The 27,776-nt window shown below is 51.4% G+C and overlaps 11 protein-coding genes across 11 annotated transcripts; 4 read left to right on the forward strand and 7 right to left on the reverse strand.

Moving 5' to 3' along the window:
• Positions 1 to 889: 889 nt before the first annotated feature.
• Positions 890 to 3,200, reverse strand: AUEXF2481DRAFT_48160 (uncharacterized protein; the record flags this gene model as incomplete). The annotated part of the gene is made up of 3 exons (XM_013484807.1): positions 890 to 1,054; positions 1,104 to 3,105; positions 3,133 to 3,200. 3 exons carry the CDS (start codon positions 3,198 to 3,200, stop codon positions 890 to 892), a joined length of 2,235 nt encoding a protein of 744 aa, XP_013340261.1.
• A 353-nt stretch (positions 3,201 to 3,553) lies between these two features.
• Positions 3,554 to 5,107, reverse strand: AUEXF2481DRAFT_8216 (uncharacterized protein; the record flags this gene model as incomplete). Its single annotated transcript, XM_013484764.1, has 2 exons — positions 3,554 to 4,075; positions 4,130 to 5,107. 2 exons carry the CDS (start codon positions 5,105 to 5,107, stop codon positions 3,554 to 3,556), a joined length of 1,500 nt encoding a protein of 499 aa, XP_013340218.1.
• On the forward strand, positions 4,861 to 10,144 carry AUEXF2481DRAFT_450827 (uncharacterized protein). Its single transcript, XM_013484851.1, has 5 exons — positions 4,861 to 5,415; positions 5,550 to 5,720; positions 5,779 to 8,357; positions 8,410 to 8,567; positions 8,622 to 10,144. The coding sequence occupies exons 1-5, from the start codon at positions 5,360 to 5,362 to the stop codon at positions 9,903 to 9,905; spliced, it is 4,248 nt and encodes a 1,415-aa protein (XP_013340305.1). The 5' UTR covers positions 4,861 to 5,359; the 3' UTR covers positions 9,906 to 10,144.
• Positions 10,145 to 10,905: 761 nt separating this feature from the next.
• On the reverse strand, positions 10,906 to 12,425 carry AUEXF2481DRAFT_450932 (uncharacterized protein). Its single transcript, XM_013484852.1, has 3 exons — positions 12,395 to 12,425; positions 11,536 to 12,331; positions 10,906 to 11,437 (listed from the first exon to the last, which is right to left on the reverse strand). The coding sequence occupies exons 2-3, from the start codon at positions 12,019 to 12,021 to the stop codon at positions 11,183 to 11,185; spliced, it is 741 nt and encodes a 246-aa protein (XP_013340306.1). The 5' UTR covers positions 12,022 to 12,331; positions 12,395 to 12,425; the 3' UTR covers positions 10,906 to 11,182.
• A 1,494-nt stretch (positions 12,426 to 13,919) lies between these two features.
• Positions 13,920 to 15,126, reverse strand: AUEXF2481DRAFT_450881 (uncharacterized protein). Its single transcript, XM_013484853.1, has 2 exons — positions 14,583 to 15,126; positions 13,920 to 14,516 (listed from the first exon to the last, which is right to left on the reverse strand). Exons 1-2 carry the CDS (start codon positions 14,979 to 14,981, stop codon positions 14,253 to 14,255), a joined length of 663 nt encoding a protein of 220 aa, XP_013340307.1. The 5' UTR covers positions 14,982 to 15,126; the 3' UTR covers positions 13,920 to 14,252.
• A 541-nt stretch (positions 15,127 to 15,667) lies between these two features.
• AUEXF2481DRAFT_43687 (uncharacterized protein) lies at positions 15,668 to 16,429 on the reverse strand. Its single transcript, XM_013484788.1, has 2 exons — positions 16,068 to 16,429; positions 15,668 to 15,990 (listed from the first exon to the last, which is right to left on the reverse strand). The coding sequence occupies exons 1-2, from the start codon at positions 16,350 to 16,352 to the stop codon at positions 15,742 to 15,744; spliced, it is 534 nt and encodes a 177-aa protein (XP_013340242.1). The 5' UTR covers positions 16,353 to 16,429; the 3' UTR covers positions 15,668 to 15,741.
• Positions 16,430 to 16,743: 314 nt separating this feature from the next.
• Positions 16,744 to 19,300, reverse strand: AUEXF2481DRAFT_8218 (uncharacterized protein; the record flags this gene model as incomplete). The annotated part of the gene is made up of 2 exons (XM_013484765.1): positions 16,744 to 17,723; positions 17,776 to 19,300. The coding sequence occupies 2 exons, from the start codon at positions 19,298 to 19,300 to the stop codon at positions 16,744 to 16,746; spliced, it is 2,505 nt and encodes an 834-aa protein (XP_013340219.1).
• Positions 19,301 to 19,658: 358 nt separating this feature from the next.
• Positions 19,659 to 20,225, reverse strand: AUEXF2481DRAFT_451014 (uncharacterized protein). The gene has a single exon (XM_013484854.1). It carries the CDS (start codon positions 20,054 to 20,056, stop codon positions 19,724 to 19,726), a length of 333 nt encoding a protein of 110 aa, XP_013340308.1. The 5' UTR covers positions 20,057 to 20,225; the 3' UTR covers positions 19,659 to 19,723.
• A 391-nt stretch (positions 20,226 to 20,616) lies between these two features.
• On the forward strand, positions 20,617 to 22,653 carry AUEXF2481DRAFT_91837 (uncharacterized protein). The gene is made up of 7 exons (XM_013484855.1): positions 20,617 to 20,911; positions 20,959 to 21,034; positions 21,089 to 21,314; positions 21,369 to 21,433; positions 21,487 to 21,586; positions 21,637 to 21,985; positions 22,037 to 22,653. Exons 1-7 carry the CDS (start codon positions 20,831 to 20,833, stop codon positions 22,460 to 22,462), a joined length of 1,323 nt encoding a protein of 440 aa, XP_013340309.1. The 5' UTR covers positions 20,617 to 20,830; the 3' UTR covers positions 22,463 to 22,653.
• AUEXF2481DRAFT_451031 (uncharacterized protein) lies at positions 22,441 to 25,605 on the forward strand. The gene has a single exon (XM_013484856.1). The coding sequence runs from the start codon at positions 22,827 to 22,829 to the stop codon at positions 25,362 to 25,364; it is 2,538 nt and encodes an 845-aa protein (XP_013340310.1). The 5' UTR covers positions 22,441 to 22,826; the 3' UTR covers positions 25,365 to 25,605.
• Positions 25,606 to 26,303: 698 nt separating this feature from the next.
• AUEXF2481DRAFT_48162 (uncharacterized protein) lies at positions 26,304 to 27,708 on the forward strand (the record flags this gene model as incomplete). Its single annotated transcript, XM_013484808.1, has 3 exons — positions 26,304 to 26,728; positions 26,781 to 27,243; positions 27,697 to 27,708. 3 exons carry the CDS (start codon positions 26,304 to 26,306, stop codon positions 27,706 to 27,708), a joined length of 900 nt encoding a protein of 299 aa, XP_013340262.1.
• Positions 27,709 to 27,776: the final 68 nt, after the last annotated feature.

Here is a 27,776-nt window from a genome sequence, read left to right on the forward strand (position 1 = left end):
CGTACGGTTAATCTAGATATCTTTATCTCTCGTTCGATCTTAGATTTGTTCTATTTAGCGACGTGCTAGAGCGCGAGGATCGTATAGCGTTATTTAAGCGTCAGTCGTGTATTAGGAGGCTTCTTACGCTTAGATTAACGAGCTACGCGGTTCGGAGTAGTCGGATCTATAGTGTATATAACAGCGTGCGTATGCGTAAGCGTGCGTGAGCGTGCGTAAGCGTAAGCGCGAGCGCGAGAGGTGCGCGATTTGATGCCGAGATTAGTGGCGAACTGACTAAATTAGACTTCGGCGAAGGGGGGTAGTAATCCGTTCTTGCACCCCCCTTGTATAACGACGAGTTAGGTACAAGTGACCTTGTATGTCGGGGTCAGCGGCTCAAATGGTGATTGTTGGCAAGAGAAATTGTGCCCTCTGAGGACGGCAAGGACTTCCGGATGGCGACGTTAGGGCACGAAAGGAGGGAAAGCCAAAAGTCTTGGTCGGCATGACTTGGGGACGACCCTGTCTAGAACCTGCTGTCGCTCTCTTGGTCGCCACGATGGCTCAATTGGGATGTTACAAAAGCTCAAACCCAGACCAATTCACACCTAGACATTTATGTCAGCAACAAAGACGAACGTGCCAAAACTTCTTGCAATCACCAAAGACAAGATTATGGTTGTGATGCTACTTGTCATAGCGCCTATGATAGATAGACAAAAAAAAAGAGATCGATACGTTCTTTTCGTGTGCGAAAAGGCCTCTTCGCCATGCAAAACATCCTTCATTCAAGGTTGGACATAAACACGAGACTATGATCGACTCCAAACGACAACCACACAGGTTCAGTGGTGAACACTTAATCTAACAAGCGACAACTCATCTAAGAAGTGAGTGTGAAAGTTTCTCATCTCTCGTCGCAGTATCCGGGCTCCTTTGGACCACCGGAAGCCCAGCTCATGACCGTCAAAGCAGTAGTGTAGCCCATGATGAAGAGACCAAAGATGACAAGGATGATGTCGGCGAAACGTTGCCATGAGCGGGTTGCGACAGCTCGGTAGTGCATAAGAGGCTGTAGATGGGTTAGTCAAGAAGCAGCTATGAATAACAACACAACTCACGGGATAGACAAAAACCAGAGGAATGCAGGCGAAACTTCCGACAAGAGCGACGAACTTGTCTAATTGTCCAGCGCCTGCCCATGCGATGACGGCGCACAAGGCGACCATGAAGAATCTGAAAATGTTCTTCTTCCACTTAATCCAAGGGTTGTACTTGCCGGTACGACTGAAGAGTTGCTGAGATGTAATCTCGATGGCGGGGTAGATTTGCAGGGGAGTTGATAGTAAAATGGCCAGAGAGTAGATAAACTGCACGCTGTTGACCAGCTTGTTATCCTGAGGCATATTGAGGATGATGACCGTCTTGGTCGCACTTCCATAGGCGGCGTATGAGAGAGCGCCCATGGAGATGAAGATAACAGTTACTGCAACCATGACAACGCCCAAGACACGAGGGAACTTCTGAGGATCCTTCATACCAGACTGAATGGGAATGATGAGACCGATACCTTCGAAAGTGAAGATGGCAGTACCAATGAACAGTGTCCAATCGTCTTTGTTGAATTGGATGATGTCAGCGATACCATGGTTGTTGGCCAGAGTGAGAATGTCGTAGTAGTAGAGGTATACAAGACCAAGAACAATAAAGAGATCAGCTACCAGAGCGAGCTTCTGGATGTTGTTGATGTTACGGTACAGACTGAGAGGCAAGAACACAACCATCTGCATCAAAATCATGTACTTGATGTCGATAAAGGTGCGGCACTTTGTGACAGCCAGAACAAAGGCTTGCAGGTTTTCCGACACGAAGACGATGTAAGCGGAAGAGAAACCAATCTGACTGATGACCAGAGAGGAGTTGATGAGATTGCGGAACCATCTGCCGTAGATCTTGCCGCCCATGTCGCCGAACGAGGCGTGAACCTTCAGGCGGACATTGACGAGTAGGATGAAACACCAGAAACTGAGAAGGGCAATGCTGAGAAGAACGATGTTACTGAACATCATGCCACCATTGAGGTAGGCACGGGGTAAGAACAGGACACCAGTTCCGACGAACGACTTGAGCAGAAGAAGGGCGGCACCACCAGGACTACCCTTACCGGCTTGCTCCTTTCTTCTGCGCTTGCGCTTGCCGGGGGTCAGCAGAGCGCTGTCTTCACCCCACTCACGCTCTTGGCTGTCTTGATTCTCGTCGTCGTCATCGTAAGCCTCAGAGGTAAAGTACTCGTCAGGACCAAGGGCCTCGTCGTCGTCTTCGAGCGATTCACCAGCAAAGTGGCCGTAGAGAGTGAGGAACTCGATAAAGTTGTTGGCCAAGAACTGGGGTTGCTGGCGAGCAGGGGGCTCGGTCTGAGCGCGGGTGGAGCCGTAGTTTGGTCTGGAGGTGCGTGTCTCGGGAGCAGGAGAGGCAGCGGTTCGGCGGATGTAGTCTCTGCGCAGGCCGCCAGGCATCTTGATGTTGGACAGCTCCGGGTCTTCCTCGCTGGGGCGGGGCAGGTTGACACTCAGACTTCGCTTCAGCCGGCCAGTCTCACGAGCCTGGCGCTCGCCCTCTTCACGCTCGCGCTCTTCGGTGTAGCGATAGATGTGTCTTGTCATGTCTCCACCCTGCAACTGCAGACTCGAAAAGTGCTCATCGTCTATGCCAGGACCCTGCTCGACAGACTTGGCGACGTCTGGCATGTTTGACGGACGTTGGAACGAGGACGAGACTTGAAGGTTCTGTTGTGAAGCACGAGGAGCAGGACCGACCAGGTGTCGTCGCAGCACTTCGATGTCCTCATTCTTGCTCGGGCTTTGCGAGTACGAGGCATCGTCGGGGTATGCGGAGCCTGTCGGGGCGGGAGACGCGAAGCGAGGAGGGCTGCCGGCGAAGCCTCCCCTCAGTGCCTGCGACAGCGATGAGGGGCCGGGCCCGGGGATTGATCCTCTTGGGTACGAGGCGCCGGGCAGAGGCTGGTCGTCATCGTATTGGCCGTCGAGTTGACGCGGCGTCGGGATCTGTCTGATCGGGGGAGTGCCAAAGGGCACGGGAGAAGCGAGTCGCGCGGTGGAATAGCTGCGAGACGGCGAGCCTCCACCGTACGGGGACGTCGAACGTGGGGCACCCGACCCAATGGCTTGCGGCGATGTGCCGCTGCGGTTCTCTGACATGCGCACTCTTTCCTCGTAGGGTCGGCTTTGTTGCTGAAGGAAGGAGCGATCAACGACAACAAAGAAAAGTTGGCTACAACAGGGTAAACATGTACAGATTAGCGTGCGCGAGGTCACTGGCTCAGCGGCTCAGCCTCTACGCAATGCCAGTGCAGCAGCGTGAAGACCCTGCACCCGACTCGCGAGCACGTTCTGGCCGAACACTCGTATCCGCTTGATTAGGGCAACCGCTGCCGAAATGATATACGCCAAGCCTCTGCCAGAGAGTGCTCACATGCACAACTCTGACTCGTTATATCAACAGCTACCTTATCTCGTGTGCTTGTTTCAACGACTCGTCCATCCTAGCCTATCTATTCGTCGTCGCTATCGCTGCCTGCCTCTTTGGGCATGTCCTGCACATCATCCTCGTCGTCGTCTGCCACCTCCGGAGGGCCGTCCATCACAAATGCCACCAGACATGTGATGCGGTGACCGGTCTCGTGCGTTCCTATCGGCGTGCCGACTTGACGCGTCGCTCCCTCTGCACCTGCCAGGATATCAGACAGACCGCACTTCCAAATCCTGACTGCTCCGTCACTGCTAGCCGTGACAATGGTCAGGGGTGCTCCTGCTTTGTGCTGCACGACCTCAAAGTCCTTCACTCTGCTGCTGAAGCCAGCTTGATTACCTCCCAGCTGACCCAGCGCGGCGCATTGTGGTACCTCCTCGTCCTCCTTCTCACTCTCAACCGTTGTCTTCAAGTCGTAAAAGATGACTCTGCCGTCCTCGGTGGAGATGGCGACAATACTTTTGTCTTCGCCAGCAGGCACAATGCGCATTTGATGGAGTTTGGTAGGTGGTGATGGGCGAATGATGGCCTTGGGCATCGAGTCCTGTTGTATCTTGTTAGTCGCCGTTCTTCAATTCGTACGTGCTGTGTCACTCACCATGCCGTAGACCACAGCTCCTCTCTCGAACCCAACAACATACTCCTCGCCGTCCTCACCCCACACCAGCTTCCTGCCTTCACCGCTGCTATACCTGCCCTCGCCAGCGGCTTGCAACAAGCTCTTGTCAAAGTTCAAGACTCCTGCCTTCTTGCCGGTGACCAAGTTCCACAATCTCATACATCTTTCACCCTTGCCCACAGTAACCATGACCTTCATGCTGGGATGAATGGCAAAGTCGTTGACTCCAGTAGGCACTTCTCCGGGTCCAGCAGTGTCGCCGCTAGGTCTTCCAACAGCCTTCGGGATTGGGCACTTGATTGTCGACAGGACAGTCCAATCGCGAGTCCTTGAGATAGCGACGGTGTTGTCGTCTGCTGCACTGAAGAGCTTGCCCCTGGTAGGAAATTGTAGCTTGTTGACGCTGCGCGCATGGTGTAACAGACTGCCGAGTTCCTTGTTGCGAGGGTTCTCGATGATACTGGTGGCCGAGAGGGACGGGAGTTGGGGCTTTGAGCTGACGACTGGCGGGGAGGTCGAGATGTTGAACAGGTTGATGCGCTCGTCGGTGCTGCCAGTCGCAAGGACACGTTTGTGAGCCTCGTTGGGTGCTGAGACGGCCAAACAGCGTACAGCGCTCGAGTGGGCAGCAAACAAGAAGGTATCCGAGTATGTAGGCTCCTTCTGCTCTTCTGGTGACTTTTCTGATCCGATCACGTCCTCGTCGATGGTAGCAGCGAAGCCATGGAGCACTCGTTCGTATGATCCGGTGACGACTTGAATAGAGATAGACTCGGACTTGGGCTCGGACTTGGGCTCTTTCTTTGCGACGGCGGGCTTGGTGGAGAATTTGGCGGCCTTTGTGGTTTGAGATTTCTTGACGGGCTTGTTTGCCTTGGGCGATTCGGCGAATCTGGCATTCTTTCCGTTGACAGCACGAGCGCCCAGCTGCGCATCCTCGCTCTTTCTTTTGACCATTGCGATAGTCTTGTTGCGTGTTGGGGTGGTAATGGATGTTTTTCTGTTTGCAAAAAAGACTAAAGTTCCGAGCTGGCGGCTCTTCAGCGCTCGGGATCGTCGTGTCGCTTGGCGTCGTCGTCTTTGAGTCGCGCACCCATCGAGGATCACGCATCTAACTCGCATATCCATCGTCAATTTCCATCGAAACATTCTCACACCCGTCTTCATCCATTGAATGACTGGTGCTGTGAATGCTCGGCTCCGTAACACATGTCCCTAGCACACTTGCGACATGGACCGCTTACTGAACGCAACAATGCTAGAGCGTGAGTTCCGATCGTCGTCTTTTACGGGCGCACCTTGCACCCTTCTGTTCGCATGCGCAATGCGAAAGCAAATAATCGCTCCGTTCATTGTTTCGTGGTGTCGTCGTTGAGTTGTGCTGACTTGACTCTCGTAGGGCATCCTTGACGAAGCGTGCTGCCCGTCTTCGCGCTTTGAACCAAATTACCCAATCCATCACCCAGCATTGTGGCCTTCCGCCAGCTCTAAACCTCGACTATGACTCTCTTCCATCTCCACCACACACTCCATCCGAGGATGCCCTTCTCGGCGCTGCCGATCTGGATAAGTAAGTAATGTGTTTGCCTTCTATTATAATCATTTCTCATTTTCTGTCTTCCTTGCAGAGGGCTACACTTCCAGGATGCATTATTACCTTTCTCTCTGGACGCTGTAGAGCAAAACCCCGCGATCAAGGCTCTGGCTGTGCCGAATGCGTCTTCTGTGACTGGCCCAGAAGTCACTGCTGGGGATTTTGACGCATCGGTCCCGACTACTGACTCAGATAACATCGAAAGGTCACCAAAGGATGCCGGTCTCGACGCTGATAGCTCTCGCCGTCCATCGTATGACTCTGCGTCGCTTAATCTCCCTGGCCGTGAGAATCGTGGATCTCGTGCTCGCACTGCCCATCTACCACCCAAAGAAGTTCAGGAAGAACGATTCCGCGAAAAGCAACTACGTCAAGAGGCCCGCCGGAGGGACGTTGCTGATGCCGAAAGATCTCAAGTCGAAGCCACGTCATCGCCAACTTCTGCTGTCGACGCTGCCTCCATGGCAACCCCTCAACCCCTCGGACCATCACCTTTGACCAGCAACGATGAAGAGACCGTGCCCAAGCCTCCCAGTCTACAGCCATCAGCCGAGGAAGTGCTCGCAAAGGAGCGCCATGATAAGCTGTTACAGTCGCAGAAGGAAATCGCTTACCGTGAGGCCTTGGGCCATGAGGACGACTCTCCTGATGTCCAACTGCGTCTGGAGCAAGAACAAGCCGCCAAAGCGACCAGAGATGCCATCTCGAGCGAGGGCTCGGCAGCGACAATCGACGGCGGCAATGCGCCTACGACGACAGAAGACTCGCGCGCTGCGGGCTCTGCTCACTCTCACTCCGCATCACCTTCGGATTCCGCTTCGGACGCGACTCACAAGAAGCGAGGTCCACGGCCCTCACTGGTCGACAGTATGCCACCCAGAGATCCTGCGCTCGCCACTGCCGTCGTTGAAACATCTGTCTCGACACGCAAACAGTCGTCCTCGTTGGAGGCAAACGAAGCGGCAAGACCATCGCTTTTTGGCACAGGGCGCGCTCGCACGACAGGCGACGTTCTCAAGGTCAAGACGGAACAGCCTGTGCTGAGACGGCCGCTGCGATCCACCAAGGACCAACCGCTTTCTCCCGTGTCGGTACGATGCTCAGAGCTTATGAAGAACGAGGGCTACAACGCTTTGAAGGGTGCGTCTGCTGAGCTCACCAAAGATTATCTGGAACCTCTTTATCGCATACAAGTCCACGAACCTCCAAATGGAAAGCCGCTGCACGAGCTTCTGCAGAAAGCGAGCAAAGTCATTACAACCACGGAACAGTTCGCTGGATACCATGAGCGACAGGACCAGCGCATTCTCAGAAGGATTTATCAACTACAGAATGCAAATCGCTGGTCTCTCAGGCAGATGCAGCCTTGCGCTGAACCAGCCGCTCCCAAGACACACATGGACCACCTTATGGCCGAGATGAAATGGATGAGGACCGACTTCCGGCAAGAGCGCAAGATGAAGAGAGCCACAGCAAAGTTCTTTGCTGAGCAGTGTGCGGAGTGGCGCAACGGTACCGAAGAGACCCAGCTGTCGATGCAGGTTAACGCCAAACCACCCGTCGACTGGAAGTTGGTCGAAGCAGCTCCGCAGTCTCCTGCTGAATCTCACCTCGACAACGCCGACCAACAGAGCTCAGGTTCAAAGTCGCCTCCTGGACTGGATAACGACGCCGAGTCAAGCGTCGAGGACTTCGACATGCCAAAGACTCCGCAGTATGCGACAGTTGTCCCATCTTCTTTCTTCCCGGCCATCAACATGGACAAGGACACCTTCCACTTGCAAGACAATGAATCCTTCCATAGTGCTCTTGCTGAACTCCCGCTGCTGACTCCATTCGAGGAGGACGAGACTCCTGCCCATTCTACCTTCAAGCATCCCACACCGGCTGTATCAAAGTTTTGTTCAGCCAAAATGATGATTGACGTCAGCGGCCCACCGAGGAAAAGAAGCCGCTATGAATACTGCGAAGATGATGATTCTGCCGACGAGGACTCAATGCCTTTTGCAAAGAGGCCTCGCGCAAGCCAAGACGATTCTGGACTTCGACCAGAGCAAACAGACGTTGCACTATTCGAGCCCGAGAACAAGCTTTTGCGGAGTAGGTTGCACCAGAACACGGCTTTCCGACCCCCCTCCGAATTCCAGATGCCATCCTCACAGTTCTACGAATTCAGAACAGCATCGCAGTGGACTGAAGAAGATCAGCAAGCTCTGCGTCGCCTTGCCAAAGAGTACTCGTTCAATTGGTCGCTCATTGCAGATGACTTGTCGCTATCATCCAGGTTTACCAGCGCATCTGACAGACGCACACCATGGGAGTGCTTCGAGCGATGGGTAGAATTGGAGAGTCTGCCCAATGAGATGCGCAAAACACTCTATTTCAAGACCTGGAATCAACGACTCGAAGGTGCGAATCGTAATAACGAAGCCAAGTATCAACAACAGGTGGCACAACTTGCACAAACTCCCGGACAGCCGCCAGCCATCATGCGAAAGAAGACAACGCCTTTCAAGGTTGACAAGCGTAGGCAAAATCGTTACCTGCATATGGTGGACGCCATGCGTAAACTTGCTAGGAAAAGGGAACAACAGGCACACAAGCAGGCCGAAGGCAAGTCTACATGGAAGTCTCTTGTCCGAGATCCGAACTAACAGATCCGCAGCCCAAAAAGCCGCCCACATGCGAAAGCAGCACGAGAATGCAGCGCCGAAGAACGGCATACCCACGCCTCAAGAATTTAGTAGAATGCGACAGGAGAGGGATGTGCAGGCACATGCACGAGCAGAACGTTATAGGGAACAAATGCTCGGACAGCAACGCGTAAGCTTCATGCTGTCTTCTACTCATGATTTAAATCGCTTACATCTACCACAGCAGGCTCAGATGCAGCAGCGCAATGGTCAATTACCAAATCAGCCACAAGCTCATCCAAATGCAGGTGCTCTCAATCGCGCTGGCCCCAATGTTGCTCATGCGCAAGGTGGTCAGGCACAACCCGGCGGACCTCAACAGATGAACCATCAAGGTATGCCGAATAGTCAACACCCCAACGCTGCTGCTCAAGGTGCATCTCATTTCAACACGCCTCAAATGGGTGGACGTGGTGGTATACCGCAAGCTCAGATGCAGCCGAACATGCGTCCTATCGCCAATGGCCAAGCGCATGGAACTCCAGATAACATGCAGCAAAGAGTGCTCGAAGCTCAAAGGGCTTCTCAAATGAAGGCCAATAGTCAACAATACCAGATGGCTCCACCGAATCGCGCAAGTCCTGGAGGCTTACATGCCCCCAATGGGATGATGGCAAGTCAACCTGGCATGAATGGAATGCAAAATGTTCGAACTCCTGGTGGGCAAGTTCAGAACTATCCGTCAAACCAAAATGGAAACTCTGCTGCCTCACCGCACATGCCACCACCACCAACCCCGACAGGTCAAGCAAATCACCCTCCACAGCTTTCCAGTGGTCTCACTCCGGCAATCACGACCATCCAAAATCAGGTTCAAGCACAACATCCTAATGCTTCCGCGGAAGACGTTCAGAAGATTGTGACCGAACGCTTGAGGCAGTATCACCTTCAGCAGGGACAGCAGCAGCAGTCCCATCAGCAAGCTCGTCAAAGCGCCCTCAGCGCCGCTGCTGGACCTCATGCGGTCAACGCAGTGTCAAACGGAACACCGACCTATACACAGAATCAAGCAGCCTTCCAGCAAAACAACGGAAATGGTCAGCACGCTGCTTTCAATGGTAACGGCAACAATGTGCCAGGCAATGCAGCCGGCGCACAACAGTACGCCGCAAACATGCGTCAGCGGGCCATAGCTCAACAGAACCAGATCCAGCATCCAAACCAAGGTGTTCCTGGGCAAAACAATGCCAGCCCGCGTCCACCTCAAGCCAGCCCAGTACCTGGAATGACAGCGCCGAGTCCAAACATGGCACCTGCTCAACCACAACAAGTCTACCCTCACAACGCCGTGGCTCGCACACCCACTCCACAGATGGCGAGGATGGGTAGTGGTCAAGGTCTTGCCGCTTCAGGGACGCCGCAGTCAGGTCCTCAACAGCAACAGACTCCTTCCGCCATGCAGAGGCAGAGTCCTGTCATACAACAAGCTAGTCCAAGACCGGTGTCTGCTGGTGTCGCGAGGCAGTAGTATGACTCGTATGGCTCCGTCTTGATTTTGACGAACACTTGGTGAAGCTTCTCAAGTAATTCGGGGAGTGGGCCAGCATACATTGGCTGCGCTTAAAATGTATGATGATGACGAGACCGGCAACGAACAACTCGCGCGCGTGTCCATTGATTTATTGTTTTTCACGTCATCGTTTCGTGTCTTCTCTTCAGGTGTACAAAATATTCTAGAGAAAATCACACTCAAATCCTCGAGTGGCCCTAACTCTCTTGCATTTAAACATGGTGCATTTCTCAGGTCAAGGGATGCTGTGCTTTTTTGAACCCCTTCCAATCAAGGCCTTTTTTGTTTTTGGCATCACCACATCATGATATTCCTCATCGAGCAACATGTATCTTGTAATTCCAGTTTCCCAGAGATCAAAAAAATGAAAATGTGCACCAACCCGCAAAACCTCCCTCTCCCACTTGCAGCGGAGCACAAGTCCTTTGATTCCATTCACACACACTCTCTCTCTCTCTCCCACTTCGATGGCAGAGAGAGACAAGAGACGTCCAAAAAGGGACGGGAGACACAGGTCCCAGAGGAATTCGACAAATCCGAATTTTTTTTGTTTGCTTTTGTGCTACATTTCACGTACGTTCTTTTCCCGTCTTGCTTGGTTTTTTTTTTTTTTTCTTCTTTTTTTCTCTCTTGTCGCGTGTTGGACTTTTCCATGTGGTGTGATGTTTTAGTGATGTTTTAGTGATGCCAAAAATCTGAGAAAAAAAACAGCGGAGTTGGGTCCTTTTCTTGAAGGGGGTGTGCGACATGTGATTCTGTGTCTTAAAAACAGTTGCATCGGTCTTTTTTTTCTTTTGGAGGGGTGGTGTGTTTCTTTAAGGATTGTTCTGTTTCACACAAGTCTTTGTTCTTTCAAATCGGGGTCAATAATCGATGATGAAATTTATACTTCATGAATGATTGTCGTCTTCTTTTAGGAGTGGAATGCTATGAGCTACCGGATTAGAAAGCTACTAAACTATTCACGATGTCAACGCTCTCAAATTAAAGCATTAGAGAGGCGGTCTGTTTTCTGCCCTCTCTGTGTGATGCTGTTTGTTTTTCGGCCTCGTTTGAACTGAGCAAAGCCCACTCGTCTCCTTGTCTCTTGGGTCTGGCCACTGATATGGCGATGGCATGCGCCATCTCATTCTCTCCGGTATGACATCCGTAGCGGTCTTCCTCCCGTATGCGTCCGGTTGCAGCAAACTTCATATCCTCCTGATTCGCACTACTTCGTCCCTTCATCGTCTCATTCATCTAACCCAACTCTCTTTCTCCCTGCCGCCGATCTCGAGGATGGCGTCTGTCAAACTCTCTCCCTTTTTGATTTCCAGCACAAGCTTATCGCAATCGTCCTTGTTGCCTTCTCGCAGCAAGTTTAAGACGTACTTGTAAGCGTCGAGTTGATTTTTGACGGCTTGTTGTTGAGTAACTCCTGGGATGACGCTATAGGCACATGGTGTCGCTTTTGAGCTACAGGATTTGCAGGAAGGCCTGATGCCATCGCACTGTGAGAGGAACGAAGAGTCAATGGCACGTCCCTGAGAGAAGAGAGGGAGAGAGAGAGAGAGAGAGAGAGAGAGAGAAGTACAAGGGGTGAGATTACCTTTGACTTTCGCTTGCGACAAGGAATACATGCGGCTTTTGTTTGCTTGCCGCGATGGCGTGTCTGTGTGTTTGCTTGCGAGGAAAATGCCGACGAGCCTCTGCGCATCGTGTTGTTCTCCTGATGTCGCTGCTGGGTTGGCTGAGGCTGTGCTAACTGTTGCTGCTGCGATAATTGTTGTTGCTGGGCCAGTTGCTGTTGCTGCGAAAGACCTTGTGATGTCGAAGCAATTGACGACATGGAGTCGAGACGTTGTGGTAAAACTTGTCGAGGTTCAGGGAAGGAAGATGATGAGGGTTGCGGATGCTGTGATGAGAAAGCATGCTGATCTGGTTGCTGGTTTGATGTTTGCGCGGGTAATGTGGATTTGAGTCGCGAAAGAGAAGGCAAAGAGGGCAGACGCTGCTGAGGTGGTGATGTTGCAGCAGACGATGCCATGGTGGGGTATAGCGCATGAACAGGCTCACACATGGCGGCAATATTCATCTTGACGGCTTTGGTGTGTGAAACGATGCAGGTCTTGTCAATGTGTCGATGCGGGATGATCGGGATGTCGGTCTGAACAGTCGGCTTTCAGGGAAGGCACGATGCAGGAATTCCGGAAAGCAAAACAGATAGAACAAGACCAGGAGGAGAGAAATAGAAGGAGGAGGGTCCATAGGGCAGCGACCATCTATAAAGAAGCCATCGGAGGGCGTCCCGTTTCCAACATCGCTTGCTTGCACCCACGCCGCCTGTGTCAAGTCACACACCACTGAGAGCCGCCAATGATGTCAAGCATGGAGATGCTTTCCTCCTTGAATTTATTAGCCTCTGCCACAAACCTCATGAAAACGGAGTGGAATCCGCTAGATTTTACACTTTTCACAATGTGTCAGCACAGACTCATCAGTTGTGATCGGCTCGTGTAGCCACGAATCACCGGAGTTCCTGTCCTTGAGAGATCAAGATGTGGGATGGAAGACGCCACTTTCATCACCATGCCAGCCTCAGGGATCGACGACTCCAAATCATCCCTTTCGCTCCGAGGTTACGCGGAACAGATTGATGTCCATTTGCCTTTGACCGAGTCGTCGGCGATAATAATTACTAAGAGTCAGCTGGGTGGGAAAATTATTATCTCGAGTGACACGGTTCAGATCGTCGATCTGAGCCGCTGGTCAAGAGTCAATACCATAGCCGGAGTATACTCCTCTCACGATCGCGATCTAAACACCATCATGTATCGTTCATGCCTTTCTGTGTTCCTTTGAGCCCCTTTTATCTGCCTTTTCGGCTTGCACATCTCTCGTTCTACGACGGGATAGTGACGAGCGTTGAAACTTATACCCTTGCCCAACTTGCACAAGCAGGTTTTCGTGTCCTTGTTCCGGGAATGAAAGTCTTGTCAAGGCAGATCCCCTCTCAAGCGGATTGTTGTCCCGACGGTAGAAATGCGCGACAAATTTCAACGGGATCAACAGAACTGTGTCGAAAACCGGCAACGTGTAAGAACTGCGTACTTCCAATCAAGCAGAAGATCATCCTTGCACTGTACATGGACGTAGCTCCTCCCGGACCTCCCTTACGGCATCGCAAACGCATCGGCCCAGCGAACTCATCTCGGACGTGTCTGGAGACATGCTTTCAATCATCAAGTTCGCTTAGACGCAATAGTCCACGATCTCCTATTTCCCCAAGCGCCGCTCCTCTTGACTTGAGTTAAACTCCTGTTGCCTCGAGAAGTCCATGCAATTGTAAGCGACCATGTGTCTTTTAAGGTGTTTTTATGTCCCTCTCGGCAGCGGTACGAGATTGCGACGCCCGCAGTTCTGCGGCTGAGTGCGCCCGCGCGCGGCTCTGTGGACCTGTAGTGTTATGCACCTCTCAGAACTCTCTTCTCGCCTACAGACTCTCCGGGATGCAAGTCCTTGTTTTCCGTCGCACGGAAGCTTTTGTTCTTCTTGCCAGACGGAATTCCTTCCGCGTGAAAAGGTAGAAAAGATACCTCGGTTTTCTGACTAGTCTTTCGGACGAAGCTTTTCGATCAAACGGTAAACTGCAAACAGGCATGCCATTCCCTAGGTGAACGGCAGACCCAGCATTGCCATCTGCCGTAGTCTCTGTCGCTGCGAGACGAAAGTAGCAGTAATCAATTCGTGTGAATAGTCCCCGACCCAAGAGGCAACACCTTGCGAGTCAAAGACCAGCAGTATGTAGCGACCATGTCTCCCGCCGAGCAGAGCATGATCCAAGTCCCTCCAAGCGCCGTGGCAAAAGATCGGACCTGGCCCCAGCGATGCTTGCTACGAAGTCTCAACGCGATGCACAACGGACTAGGCACCTGAACAAAGGTGTGCACCTGCCTCTTTTGGGGGCTTCCAGGAATGGCAGCGCGGCTATGGGCTTCCGTTGCTATTCGCCCCGGACATGATGCCGCTCGAAAGCGTCGACAAAGTACTTGAGGCTCGGCGGCACATTACCGGGCTCGCATTTGACTGCATGTCATGTTGTGTATCGCAGTCTCCTGTTACTCCAAGCGAATCAAAGGAATAGCTTGGACGTAAGTTTCGACATTGTCTGCGCATCTCCTTTGGTTTGGCAGTTGTGATCTGAATCGGGAATCGGACTTGGTGCGTTCGTACTCGAGTAGCATGTGACCGCTTTGATTGGATGTCGGGTCATAAAGCCATGTGTATTAATGCTTGCTATTTTGCTTGCAGACGATATTCTGGATCTCAATGCGTCTCGCTCGTCCCGAATTGCTGCCACTTCTCAAGCACAGTGTTGACACCTTTGTCCATTGTCTTTGGTCCTCGGAGGTCGTCCAGAATGTTTTTGCAGTCTCCAGCGCTGGCCTTCCGTATCAGGTTCAGCACGGTAGCGTAGCCTTCTAGCCTCTTCCTGGACGCTGCTTGGCTTGAAATACCTTCCTCGGCCAGATACTCGCATTTTCGCTTCAGGTCGGTGCAAGAGCTGCATGTTGGTCGTTTGCCATCACACTGTTTCTTGAGTTAGTCGAACGAGCCTCATGAAAGATCAGCGTAAGGTACGGGACGAAGACAAACCTTTGCTTTGCGTTTCCGACAAGCTGAGCAAGCAGCTTTTGTGGTCCGTCTTTGCTTGACAGTGGGAGTCTTGGCATCTACTTTTGGAGACGGTTCATGTGCAAACGTTGTAGATGGTGATGACGCCGCTGGACCTTCTGCCATGGGCTGTTCTTGCTCCAGAGAATGCGGTAGTATCGATGGAGAAATCCCTAGACCGTAGGATGACGGAGATCTCGACGCCAAAGGCGCATCAAACTCCTTGCTCAGCATCCAGGGCGACAGCGACGACTGTGGGGATTTCGTCGAAGAATCATGAGGTATCCAAGACGGCAGTGGTTCAGACTCCGCCTGGTATTGCCGGGACTGGCGCCGAGGGTTCATCCTGACCGGCTGATCCAGAAAGATCGCATGATTCATGGTAGCATCTCAATTTATGCTTCTCCAGGAAAGTACCGCGAGGACGGTCCGCTGACAAGATCAGTTTGTTTCTTGCCGATGAAAGAGATCGAGGCAAGTACGAGGAATGGAGCAGACGCAAAAGGATGGAGACGCCTCCGTGGACATGAGATTGTTATCTTATGTAAGTTTATACGCAGCATGATCCTTGGATTTGTTTGCTGAGCCGTGTGCGTCGCGAAGATCGTTGATAGAAAGCTCTTGATACATCGTGTCGGAACCTTTTCCCGTTTAGCCGAGCCAGCAATCCTTATGGATACAATCGACACAGGAAGCCCCATAAGATCGCCGAGAATACCAATCAAGTCGAACGGGCATAACGGGGACTCTTCGCGGAGGATCCGTAATATCTTGTTGAACATCCTCTGGGATAGGCGTGATGCACCTTATACGCGTGATTGTGTGCATCTGGTCGAACCTTGTAAGCGATCTGCAAGCCTCCAATCTTTTCAAGCATCAATTATAGCCCGAGTAGCAATAGCTGAATGTCACTATGGAGGTTGGACAACCGACGAGAACCCCTGAACAAGAGCGATTGCCAATAAAGGCTTGGTAGGATTCCCAGGAAATCCGAACGCTACTCCACTCAGCTCCATACAAGCAGATTGATAAACAATGAAGCGCTTATTCAAATTTGATCAGAGGAGGCCGGAATACACGTCTCTATCGTGCTCTCAACGAACCCTCTGTATGCCATACAGGCCCCAAACAGTGGCGGCATTCATCCATCACCAAGCCAATGCTGATGTACAAACCCCACAGCCTCGCTCAACTCATCATGGTCCCTCAACGCCTGTAAGATCTGCTCACAATCCATCCCATCACAGCTCCTCAACAACTCCAACACAGAAGTATAGTACTGCAACCCTTCCTTTGTGGTCTCATGATACGACATGCCTTTTTGAACTGCATACTCGCTTATTCGCCCCTTTTCAGAGCAAGTGTTGCAATGAGGTCGTAGTCCATCACACTGTCAGGAGAACTAAACGTTAGTGTATTAAACAATGTAAGGGTGGATAAACAGGAGTGAGAAGACCGGGAAGCGACCTTTGTTTTGCATTCTCGACATGCTAGACATGCTGCTTTGGTCTTATTTCTTCGATCCGTCGTCTGCTTGTTCCGATCTGTAGAGGACTGCTTCATTGCGGATTTTCCTCGTGGCTGTGGAACAACTTCTTCATTTGCACGAGTGCCTAAGTCTGAGGGCGAGAATGGTTGTGTGGCTGGCACTGTCATTTCATCACTTGCCGGTGGTGGTGCTATTCTCCAGGACGCATCTTGATCAGCGATTTGATGGAAGTTCGTACAGTGGGAGCTGTGGTTATGATCCATGATTGTGAACGGTGGGAGATGTTATCCTTCCGGTCGTTCCCCCACGAGGCTTAGTATAGAACGCAGCTCCGCCCGGCTTGAGAGCCATGCATGGAAGCGCTTCCTTGTATAGGATTCCAACTCCGCGCGGCGGGTCATGATGACCGAATATCTGCATGGGGGAGTGGGGCGCAAAAGCAAGCCGTGTACCCGGTAGACGCTATAAATCCGCCCTAACGCAGATAAGCATAACGTAGGTACGTTCGAACTAATAATACGAAACACATGTACCACCGATGGAAGCGCTAGATTCTCACGAGATGATGGCTGGACTTGGACTGTTTGAGGTATCATGTACACTGGCATAAGGACTATATGTATATACAAAAGGTGGGTATCAAAATACAAGGGACTAAGCAGCTTCGTCGCCGACTGGAGCTTGCGCAGGTCTATTACGGTTGCGCATGCTATCTGCAATCCAGACCTTCTCAAGTGGAGAAATCATGCTTGGATTGACGAAGCGCATGCCTCGCTCTCTCGACTCATCAATGGTCAAGCCGTGGTTGGACTCTCGTTGATAACGGTGATGATTGTCAGAGTCAGCTCCGTGTTGTACTTCTGATGCATAGTCGTCATGTTCTGCGCTTCGGACACTCTTCAGAGCGATGAACTCCATTAAAGGCTTGTAAGTCCTTCCATATACATAGAAGAACCATACGCTTGCGATGACAAGGGGAACCAAAAGGAGACTTCTCAACAGAGCTTTCTTGAGAGCGAGCTGACCACCGACAGCAATCTGAAAGACAATGACACCGATCTGTACACGGTCGCAGATCATGACCCAGCTTTTGCCGGTAGAATGCTGACGATGGTCCATGGCGTAAAGAAGCTGGTACTTGTAGACAAAGCTTCCAATGACAAAGTAGATCAGCCCAGAGAGAATGACTTTCCAGCTGTCTCGCAAGACACTGTAGACGATGCATATGATGAAGATGAGAAGAGTCTGAGGAAGATAGAGACCATAGCTGAAGCGAGGAGGCTGGATGAGCTCGGCGTAGTCTCTGGGGGTTTTTGCGCCCATGAGGCCGATGGGATACAGAGCCATAGTGCCGATTTCCAAAAGCCTGAAGGGGAACAGACCAAGACCCTGCAGGATGATGTAGTTGGTGTAGAAGTCGAGCAGTTCCTGCAGAGAAGAGGCGAGGGTCCAGGCCAGTCTAGTTGTGTCTCTAAGATTCTTGCCAATATCCTTGTAACGATCGTAGAAGTTTGAAGCCGTTCCAAGACCGGTAAAGATGATGAAGAAGTTGAAAAAGGTGAAGAAGAAGTTCTTTGAGATGACGGAAAGTTCGACATCGCCTTGAGAGGTCATACCCTGACAGTTGGAAAGCCCTGGCAGGCGGTTAGTACACAAAGATTGGTAGGGAGAAGGTGGTGGACTTACAGTCGTATAGATAGGGCACAATGGCGTTGAGCAGGGTGACGGCAATGGTGGGAAGCTGGTTGGTTGCGAAAGACTCGATGCGTGGGTGTGCGTCGAGGAAGTCGGAAAGAGACGGCAAGACGTCGCGGATTGTGTCGCCGTTCAGGAAGGTGGCGATGGGGACGAAGGTGACGGACCAGAAGATGGTCAGCAGCACGATGAAGGCGGTAATGGCCCATGAGCGGAACATGCGGCTCTTCCTGCTAAGATAGGTGTTTGTCCACACAATGTCGGCCGGCGCGGGGCTGGGATTTGCGAGCAGCTGCAGCGGCGAAGGGTCGAGCACAGCCTGACAGGCCATCTGACAGGCAGCAACCGTGTCCATGGTGACGAAGGCCAGAGGGACGGGCTCGAACGTCTTGTCGCGCAGCTCGCGTATCTTGTCGTCGCACACGCGGAGCTTCTCCTCGTAGTAGTCTATGGCGTCCACCTGGCGGCTGCGCAGGTTGAAGCGACCAAAGTAGATCTTGGCCTTGGGTCGCACTCTGGCGTAGGGTGTCTGGGCAGGCATTGACTCGTCGGAACGGAGCAAACGGCGGTGCTCGTCGTCGTCGTGCTCTTCGTCCTCGGGATTGACCGAAGGGCCAGGCGGTACAGGCTGCGCAATGGGCAGCGCTTCCAAGTTGCGCTCGATAGAACGGTGGCCCTGGTAGACGGTGTATGCTTCCTCCAAACGACGGAGGAGGTCGTTCCTCTCCATGATGTGCTTGTCCAGCTCGGCCCACTGCCGACACAGCAAGACGCTGTCGACATTTCCAATACCCAGCTCTTGGATGAAGTCTTTGATCTTTTCTTCTGACTGTAGTTCGGGCGGGATGCCCGAGAGGCGGATGGTTCGATCGGTGATGGTCGTCTGACTGCCGAGGTATTCTTGACGGACTTCGATGATGTTGCGCGTCTCGGAGGTGATGAGGTAGAGGGCGAGGGCGGTGAACAGGTAGGCAAAGACGGGGTACATCCACAGATAGTCGGTCTCGACCTCGGGCATCCACGGAGCAGAGTGATTCAGGGGCGCCCACGATTCGCCCCTCTTGCGCAGCTCGTAGTCGTAGTCGTAATCGGGCACAAGGGGCGTCGTCGAGTTCCTATGCTTCTTGGTGTCGTCTGGGTAGCTGTCGTGGACGGGCTTGATGACGGCGAGCGAGAAGAAGAGGGTGATGGACAGGAACTTGATGGCGAGCTTGAAGAAGCGGAGGAAGACGTAGGCATCGAGGCCGGCGGAGGCAAGCACTTGTTGCTCCGTGATACGCCATAAAGGCAGTACCCATCCGAAGAGGCTGTTGGAGAGATCTGGGAGGGACGATGTCTGGTCCTTTGTCTTCTTTCTCGCAGCGTAGAGACCACTCCATCGCGGCCGCAACCAGCAGAAAGTCAAGAAAGCGAAGATGCCGAGAGCAACCGAGAGCTCGATTTGCAGAATCGTCGGGCGTGGGTCGTTCAGTCCATTGGGGTCGTCCTTGCCTCCTGCTGTGGAAAAGTCGGCCATTGCTGCTGCAGGTGCAGAGTGTAAACAATCGAAAGTCGGGCAACTGCGACTTCTCCAGACCACATGCTTCCAGAAATCAGGCGTCAAGCGTCATCGCACACCGCCAAGTGACGCCAGCCTCCTCACGCAATGGCCCAGTCCAGGTCAATGCGCCGTCGCTCCTTCTTCACCGCCGACAAGCGTACTCCTTCATCTTGTTTCCAGACATCGAGCATTGCGTCGGAGTCCAGAGCTAGACATGACACTGAAAAGTGCTGGCGGGCGACAGCCTATAGTCCTGTCGTAGTAGAATGATGAACATGTTGAAACCTTTGTGTTAAATTGCTTGCAGTCTTCCAACGAACAGAGTACGAGCCTGAATATCGTCTTCACATCACCCAAACAAGATGCTCTTCGCGCTTCCAATCAACAGAGCAGACTGTTTCACATCACATTCTCTGCCTGGGCCTGAATCTGCCTCTCTGGCTCTATTCCTTCTACACCACCAAACCAACCAACCTTGCTCCTGCAATAGACCTCAACCTGTGGCCTCAATTTGGTCTCGTGCAATTCAAGATCATCAATTGTCCCGATACGTGGGACTGCGACGTCGGGGTATCCAGAACTTCTTCTGTACATCAGAGAGCCACAAATGGAGCAGAAGAAGCTGGACATCGTACTTCCGGCATCAACTGAGGTCGAGTATTGTGTCAACTTGTTTTCGCCGCGGACGTATTTGAGGGCCGTGTTTTTAACCACGAACGCTGAAGTGAACATGGAAGCTGTGATCTTGCGACAGTCCGTACAGTGACAGACGAAGGTGCTGGGAAGAATTAGACGTCTGCTTGAGCTGTGAGTCACCCTCGGAGTACTGACAAGAGCATGTCTGGGCCTTCGACCGGCTGTGCACACTTAGTAGGTAAACAGGAATGAGTAGATTTAAGCCTTACCAGCTCGAGCTGCACAGTTCCGCAGAAACAAGTAGCAGTAGCTGTGGTAGATTGGACCATGATCAGATATGCGTCTCCTGTTCGAACAAAACTCGATATTATGCGGAAGGTGTTTGCTTTGGAGGTTGAGTCTAGGAAACTCGTAGGTGTACGTTTGACAGCACTCTTATACTTGCCATTGCTGCTGATGGACAACTCAACCTCCCGGTCCCGACCAACGGAATGGACGGAGCTGTTCGGCAAGCCGGCTTCAAGTGCACCGGACGGGTATTATGACCTTGAACGAATCAAGTAACTTTTACTCCGAGACGCTATGTTCTTTCGCTTGGAGATGACAACACTTGATCTGATGAATTGATTCGATCACCACTGGTCAAACAACCATGTGATGAGATGAAATGACACAACCGGTGATGGTGGACCTGTTCCGCATCGTAGTTTCCTCATGAATGCTCGCCAGTCAAGTCGACGCGTACCTTCTTCATTCATCTGGCCAGGAAGGCATGACCATTCAAAAGATACATAATGATGCTACAGTCCTGCAAGTTCTCGACACATTCCTCCATGCCGTAAGATATCCCATTCTTCAATAACCACAATCATGCCTGCGGAAATGGTTCAAGTCCACGTCGATGTACAACTGGAGGATGCCGAGACGGACGACTATATTCCTAAAGCTGAAGCAAGTTTCTTCGCGATATGTTTCTAATGCATACTGACATGTTCCAGATCGAGGATGCCTTCCACACTTTTCTGATCGACGAATACTTACACCCAGTCAACAACGGAGAGGAACTACGGTTTGGTGTGTTCGCATCAAGACCTGCTCTTAAATGCGACACCCACTGAGAGCTACCAGACAACTTCAAGCACAATGCGCATATCCACACGGTCCGAGTCACAGGCACCGGTATGGCGTCAGAGAATACGAGTAGCTGCTTCGAATTCGCCAAAGTCGACCTCAAGGTTCACGCTTATCACCTCCATACACAAAGCACAACTTCGAGTGATTTCCTGGCTTCAACGAATGCGCGGGCCAAGATCATCAACCTACCTAATCAATGTCTTGACGGTGTTTGGGAGAGGTATCTTGTTCTGGCAAAGTATGACATGTTCTGATGCTAAGACCAACACAATAGTCTCAAGTTCGATGAGAAACAGAACATCCATCCAGAGCAGATCCTGAATGAGACGGTGCGCACAGGTATACCGCACAAGGCCTTCTGCGAACACTGACCTAAGGCTAACTTGGCCAAGTCGCATTGCTGTATCAGGCGGACAAACTTCCTGGAGTGATGAACATCAATCGGTTGATCCTCTTCCACGGTCCTCCAGGTTGTGGTAAGTCGACGCTGTGGTAAGTCACGACCCGCGACATGGTCATTGCCGCAACTGACTGCCAGCTAGCCGAGCACTTGCTCATAAGCTGGTTACAAGACTCAGTCGTACATTCAGAGGCGGCAAACTCTTCGAGATCAACACGCAAGATTTGTTGAGCAAGTTTTACAGTGAGAGCGGCAAACTTGTGTCTGAGATGTTTGACAAGATTCTCAACATGGCAAACGACAGCAGGGAGCTGGTATGCGTACTGATCGACGAGATTGAGAGCATCGCAGCCTCGCGTCAAGCATCTACCAAGAATGGCGAGTGTGCAGATACTGTTCGTACTACCAATCAGCTCCTTACCGCACTGGATTGTATCAGGAGCAAGCCCAACATCGTTGTCTTTTGTACAAGCAATTTGCTCGAGACGATTGTGAGTCCTCATCTCTTTTGACTGGCGCGTCAGTATCTAATCGATCTCTAGGATACCGCTTTCCTCGATCGTGTCTACGACGCCGTCTCGGTGCCATCACCATGCGCGAGCGCAGTCTACACTATCCTCAGCAACATTTTGAACACTTTGATTGACGCTGAAGCGATAACGTACGAGCCATGGGGCCAGACGTTTTCGACTGTCGAAGCATCGGCACTCACCAAGCTTAATGAATACTTTGACGACAGGACACACTTACCGACTTACGAGGCCTTGATCAAGTGGACGGCTGCATTTCCAAGCTCCCCAGGGCCGCTTCTTGAGATGGTCGCAGTCAAATGTGCTGGATTCAGTGGAAGGAAGCTAATAAAACTTCCATTTCTTGCCGTTACAAAGTATACTTGGGCAGAGAAGTGTACAATCTTCGAGGCGATCAAAGCTCTAGAGCTGTCTGTAGCGTATGAGCTGGCATGCTAATGACTTTGGGAGGGAACATGTTGCTTGCACGTCGAAGCAGGCGAGCTAGGAGGACCCTTGACGAGGATGTTGCTTCGCTGATGTGGCGATGGAGCCCAATAGGCACTTAGTCTATATACATTGCGGGACTCGTTGACTCGCACGCATAAACTTTCACACCCTGAATGTGAACGCTGCGGCTCTCAGTAGACATGATTGACTGGTGAAATTTGGAGGACGAAAAACAGCGCGCCGTAGAAGGCGCAAGAATCTGGAGGCGTCGCTTTCCCGGCAAACTTTCCTCAAGCAGCACGACCTACATCATCGCCAGCTGCTCCGCGAAACACCTCAGAGTCCCATATCCTTCTTCCATCTTTCTTGTATCATGCTTGATTTCCAATCATTACAGGATAGCCTGCCGAAAATTGAGCCTCCACTCAAAACGCTGTCATCGCTCGACGAAGTGATTCAGACTGCACGTGCCTTGTCGACCCGCCTCTTATCCGACTGGCATGAGTTAAGGACAATCACAACAGGTCACGAGGATTTGGTCAGGAAACGATGGCGCAAGAAGGCTCGAGATCAGAAACGAGTCGTGCTTGAAGAGGCTTGGGGCGTTGATCTGAGTGAATCTCATCGACCGGACTTGATACTGTTTATCAACAGTGCCACTCAGGAGTCATCAAATCTACTGGATGCATACAAATGGCCGTACCTCAGTCTGGAGGATCTTCTACAACCAAGAGTTCTGCCGATATTTCTCGAATCTCGTACGACACATCATCCCTATGAGTTTTGCCATGCCGACCTCGACGCGTGTGCGCTTGGCCTGTCTGCTGGCAAGATTGAGACGGGCAACTTGAAAGGCTCCATGCTTTTCGACGACAGCGAAAACGCCCAATCTTACGGTCAAGTCGTTCAGGAAAGTGACGATAGCGACCCTGTGAACGACCATTCTGGATATCGGTTCAAGCTTGGAGAAGGTTTGCTGATTCTCGAGACGCAACAACGCCTCTGTCAATTCCTGCTGGCATGCGCAAAGAGTATCATGCACGATGTAGCTCCCGAGTCTACGGAAACCATCTCGCCCGATCCTGAAGTTCAGCCTTCGTCAGCACATGAGCATACCTCGACCAGTCTGGCTGCAAATACTTTGGATGCTCCGTATCTCACTCCTGCAGAGCTGGACATATCTCGACTGAAGTCTCTCATTTCAGCCAAGCGCTCTAGTATCGCCGACCACATCTGGCTATTAAGAGAAGACCCTAGCTACTTTGCAGACTGTGTCAACGAGTGGAAGGATCATCAGCCGGAAATGCTATTGGATTCTCAAGGAAACAAACACCCAATACACAAAGCTGGCTTGACCAAGGCTTTCTGGAACAGGGTGTTAAGGAAGATGATCACGGACTCGTACCTTTCATTATCACTATATGACTCGACGTATTCAGAGGTTTGTAAACTCGACGAGTTATTGCAGCAGTACCCAAAGCCACCACCTCTTCAACCACTTCCGGCAGAACTCGCATTCGCTATCAAGAAGGTCAGACATCTTCTGGAAATGTCCGCCACCAACTCAATAGCCTTGCTCAAATCTCACGTTCCCCCTTCACCACCCATGCTGAAGTACTGGCACAGAGAAGGCACTTCCACAGCAGACCATCATTCTAGCAAGTTTCGCATGATTCAGAACCCGCGCTCTGAGAACGACCCAGCTTTGGACCGCCTTTTCTGCGTGTACACGACTCTCTGGGACGAGAAGCAAGTGTCTCTGGTTGGTCTGCATACTTTGGTGGGCGAACTCGAGCGCTTGACGTATGCCGACACAAAAGCAAAAGACCTCCAGTCCGCTCTGGTCGTTGACAATATCGGCGACCTTGGCCTCATCTCAGAATGTCTGCATCAACTCTCTCTTTACTATCCCTGGTCACGTAGCATTGAGCATGAAATGGCACGTAACCGCCAGCAACTTGCAGAAGAGTTCTATACAAAGGCCACCGACTGGGAAAACTTCCGAAAGATGTCCTGGCAAGGAGTGGATCTGGCAGAGCTTGGTTCACCCGGAGATGGCCGATTCTCATATCCCATCAGCAATCGCCGCACCAAGACGAATGCTTCCGCACTATACAAGGCAGAGCATCAATTAGATGCCTTCTGGCACGAGATTGATACGCATTTTGCTTCACAGCCATCAACCCTTCCGGACAAGATGATGAGGCTATTGCTTGCTGGAGACCGGTCCTTACATCGGACAACAGAGTGGCAAGAGCCAGTCAAAGCAGAAGTCAAAACAAATGGCAAACTGAACGGCAGAGCGAATGGAAAGACAAGCAACAAGGGCAAAGGTAAAATCAACAGCATCTCGGCCATCAACGCAAAAGACAAGCAGACTGAGAAAACCACACCGCCGGTCCAACAAAGCCACGAGTCCTCGGATGAGCAGCTCTCAACAACATACCTCCAACTCGGCCGTCACAAGAGGCATGCTTCACTTCAGGACTCTCCGAGCAAGACATCTCCAACAAAGTCCAAGGTAACACAGTCACCATCGAATGAAGCCAGTATTGCCTCCTCAACACCCGCCTTGACAGTCGACAAACGCGCCAAAAAGACCTTTTCAACTCTCTTCTTTGTTCCCTCAACCCACGATACTCCCGCCGATACCACATGGACAGACTTTATCCACGCCATGCTCTCCTGCAACTTTGGTGTTGAAAAACTCTACGGTTCAATCTGGCACTTCACACCTCCCGCAGAGCCTGCGGAAACGAAAGCAGGGCAAGGAGAGAGCAAGCAGAGTATTCAATTCCACGCTCCATGGAATGAAGACCAGATACGATATTACGTGGCTAGATTGATGGGTAGAAGATTAAAACGAGCGTATGGCTGGAACACGGACACTTTCGTTGTTGTCAAAGAGTAGTACGGAGCGGGGAAGCTGGATGAAAGTCTTTGTACATGCGGGATATGCAAGAAAGTCAATCATTCGTTTTACATTGCTGCATATCTTCTTTCTGAATGTCTATTACTCTTTCGGGACGTCATCACGCCCCCCGAGTATCTGTTTATTGCATCAAGTCGTTTTACCTTTATCGTCGATGCCCCTAGGAAGCCCTTTTTCCTCCCCTAATGCATACAGCTGGCGAAATTGTCATTCTTTTTTTCTCGGTTTAGAAAAAGGGGGGAACAAAGCCCCCCTAATGCATATTAAGAAATTCGGAACTCCGTAGAAGCAAAGAAAGAAAAGAAGAAGAAAAAAAAGAATACGAGGGAATTTCGCAAGGAAAAAGAATTAAACAAGAGTAAAAAAATAAAAAAAAGATTGATGATCAATTATGTCGCAACTTGTTAGGTGTGTTTTAAAAAAAAAATCTTAACAGGGCATTTCGTACTGTCATCGTATAGCTAAACTAAATGTAGGGGTAGTATACATCCTATCTTAAGTCGAGGATTTACCAAGGCTGTTTCTAGCTCTCCATGCCGTTCTTCTAGATGAACGAATATGCGTCTGTCTTGCTTTATACTCAAAGAAACCAGTGATGACATGTGAAACGTTCCGTCCCCCATACCGAATTCTAAGCCGAGGTCCGATATCTCGCCAAGACCTCTGGGGTGCCGACGGATATGAGGCTTGTTGGCTGACAGCTCGGATGTGTGGGGATGCTCGACCCTCGGATAACACTCATATTCCGGAAGAAAAGAACAGTCATCGTTGTTGGTCTCTGACGTTATTGTCTCAGCCTCATGGCAAGTCATCGTATATATGCGGTGGATGAGATCCACTTTCTCTCCAGAGGTTCGAGGTTGAAAAGAAAATTATGAAATCGTCTTTTAACAGTAATCTCTTTGGTCAACGCTCAAGATGCTAGCAGAACGCGTTCGCATCGTCGAAGTCGGACCCAGAGATGGTCTCCAGAATATAAAAGAGACAGTGCCAACAGCAACGAAAATCGAACTAATCAACAGACTAGCCCAGACCGGACTTCGCACCATCGAAGCGACATCCTTTGTATCACCACGATGGGTTCCTCAATTGTCGGACGCCAACGCAGTCATGGAAAGCATGAAGTCGTCGGTGGATAAGGAAGACATTACATTCCCGGCCCTGGTGCCGAATCTCAAAGGCTTGGAAGCTGCTGCAGCGCTAGATGTCAAGGAGATCGGTATTTTCCTCTCTGCAACAGACGGGTTCAGCCGTAAAAATATCAACTGTAGCGTGGAAGAGTCCCTTGAAAGATCTCGCGTAGTTGTTGAACAGGCCAGAAGCCAAGGGATCAGTGTTCGAGGGTGCGTTGATAATGCTTATTAAAGACATGAGACAATCGCTGACAGCTTCAAGGTATTTGTCTTGTGTTATAGACTGCCCATACGATGGCCGCACATCACCATCAACAGTGCTTGCCATGGCGAAGAAAATGCTGGAAATGGGGTGCTTTGAGATAAGTCTCGGCGATACCACAGGCACAGCAACACCAAAGGATATCCGCCATTTGTTGGATGTCCTCTTGGCAGAGATCCCTGCTTCCAAGCTGGCCGGACACTTTCATGATTCCTTTGGCCAAGCCATTGCCAATGTCAAGGAAGCGTTCAGTATGGGCATCAGGGCCTTCGACAGCAGTGTCGGTGGTCTTGGCGGTTGTCCATATAGTCCTGGAGCTAAGGGCAATGTTGCGACGGAGGATGTCGTGTGTCTCTTTGAGAACATGGGTATCGGTACTGGAGTAGATTTAGCTAAGCTGGCCAAAGTTGGGACCTGGATCACACAGCAACTCCATGTGCCTAATGGCAGCCAAATCGGTATGGTCTCAGACGCAAGCAACGACCGGGCCGTGGAGGTTGAGAGCAACATCACACAACCAGCAAGGAACCCAGCCCAGTGGCGAGCTGTACCAAGTCTTGTGTGCTGAAGTGCGGGGATGAGTAACATTCAAGCACTGTCCTTAAAGACGCCATCCCAATGTTCATTGAGACGACGACACAAGTCTTTGCAATCAGACCACTCTCGAATCTTATCAGCCAACTCGCAACCAGTCTGCACGACCAGCTCCCACACAGCCTTCTCGAGATCCATACCGAACCCCCTAATCTGCTCGTCACGAGGACCCCAGAGCCGTAATGGCTTGTGGTTTACGACGTTCGACAGATCGCCTTCATCGACCAGGTGAGCGGCATTCATCTTTGGAGTATTGGCATGAAGGAAGGCTGGCCTGACTTTCTCGCTTACGTCACCGCCGTGTCGACGCAAATCATCCGAGGGGTTGACCTGAACCATTCCGCTGCCCTTGTTTTGAGACCCGTCACTACGACTGACCGAAGTGACTCCCGTCTTGACGCG

Source organism: Aureobasidium subglaciale (assembly GCF_000721755.1).
Source record: "Aureobasidium subglaciale EXF-2481 unplaced genomic scaffold scaffold_26, whole genome shotgun sequence".
Lineage (NCBI taxonomy): Eukaryota > Fungi > Ascomycota > Dothideomycetes > Dothideales > Saccotheciaceae > Aureobasidium > Aureobasidium subglaciale.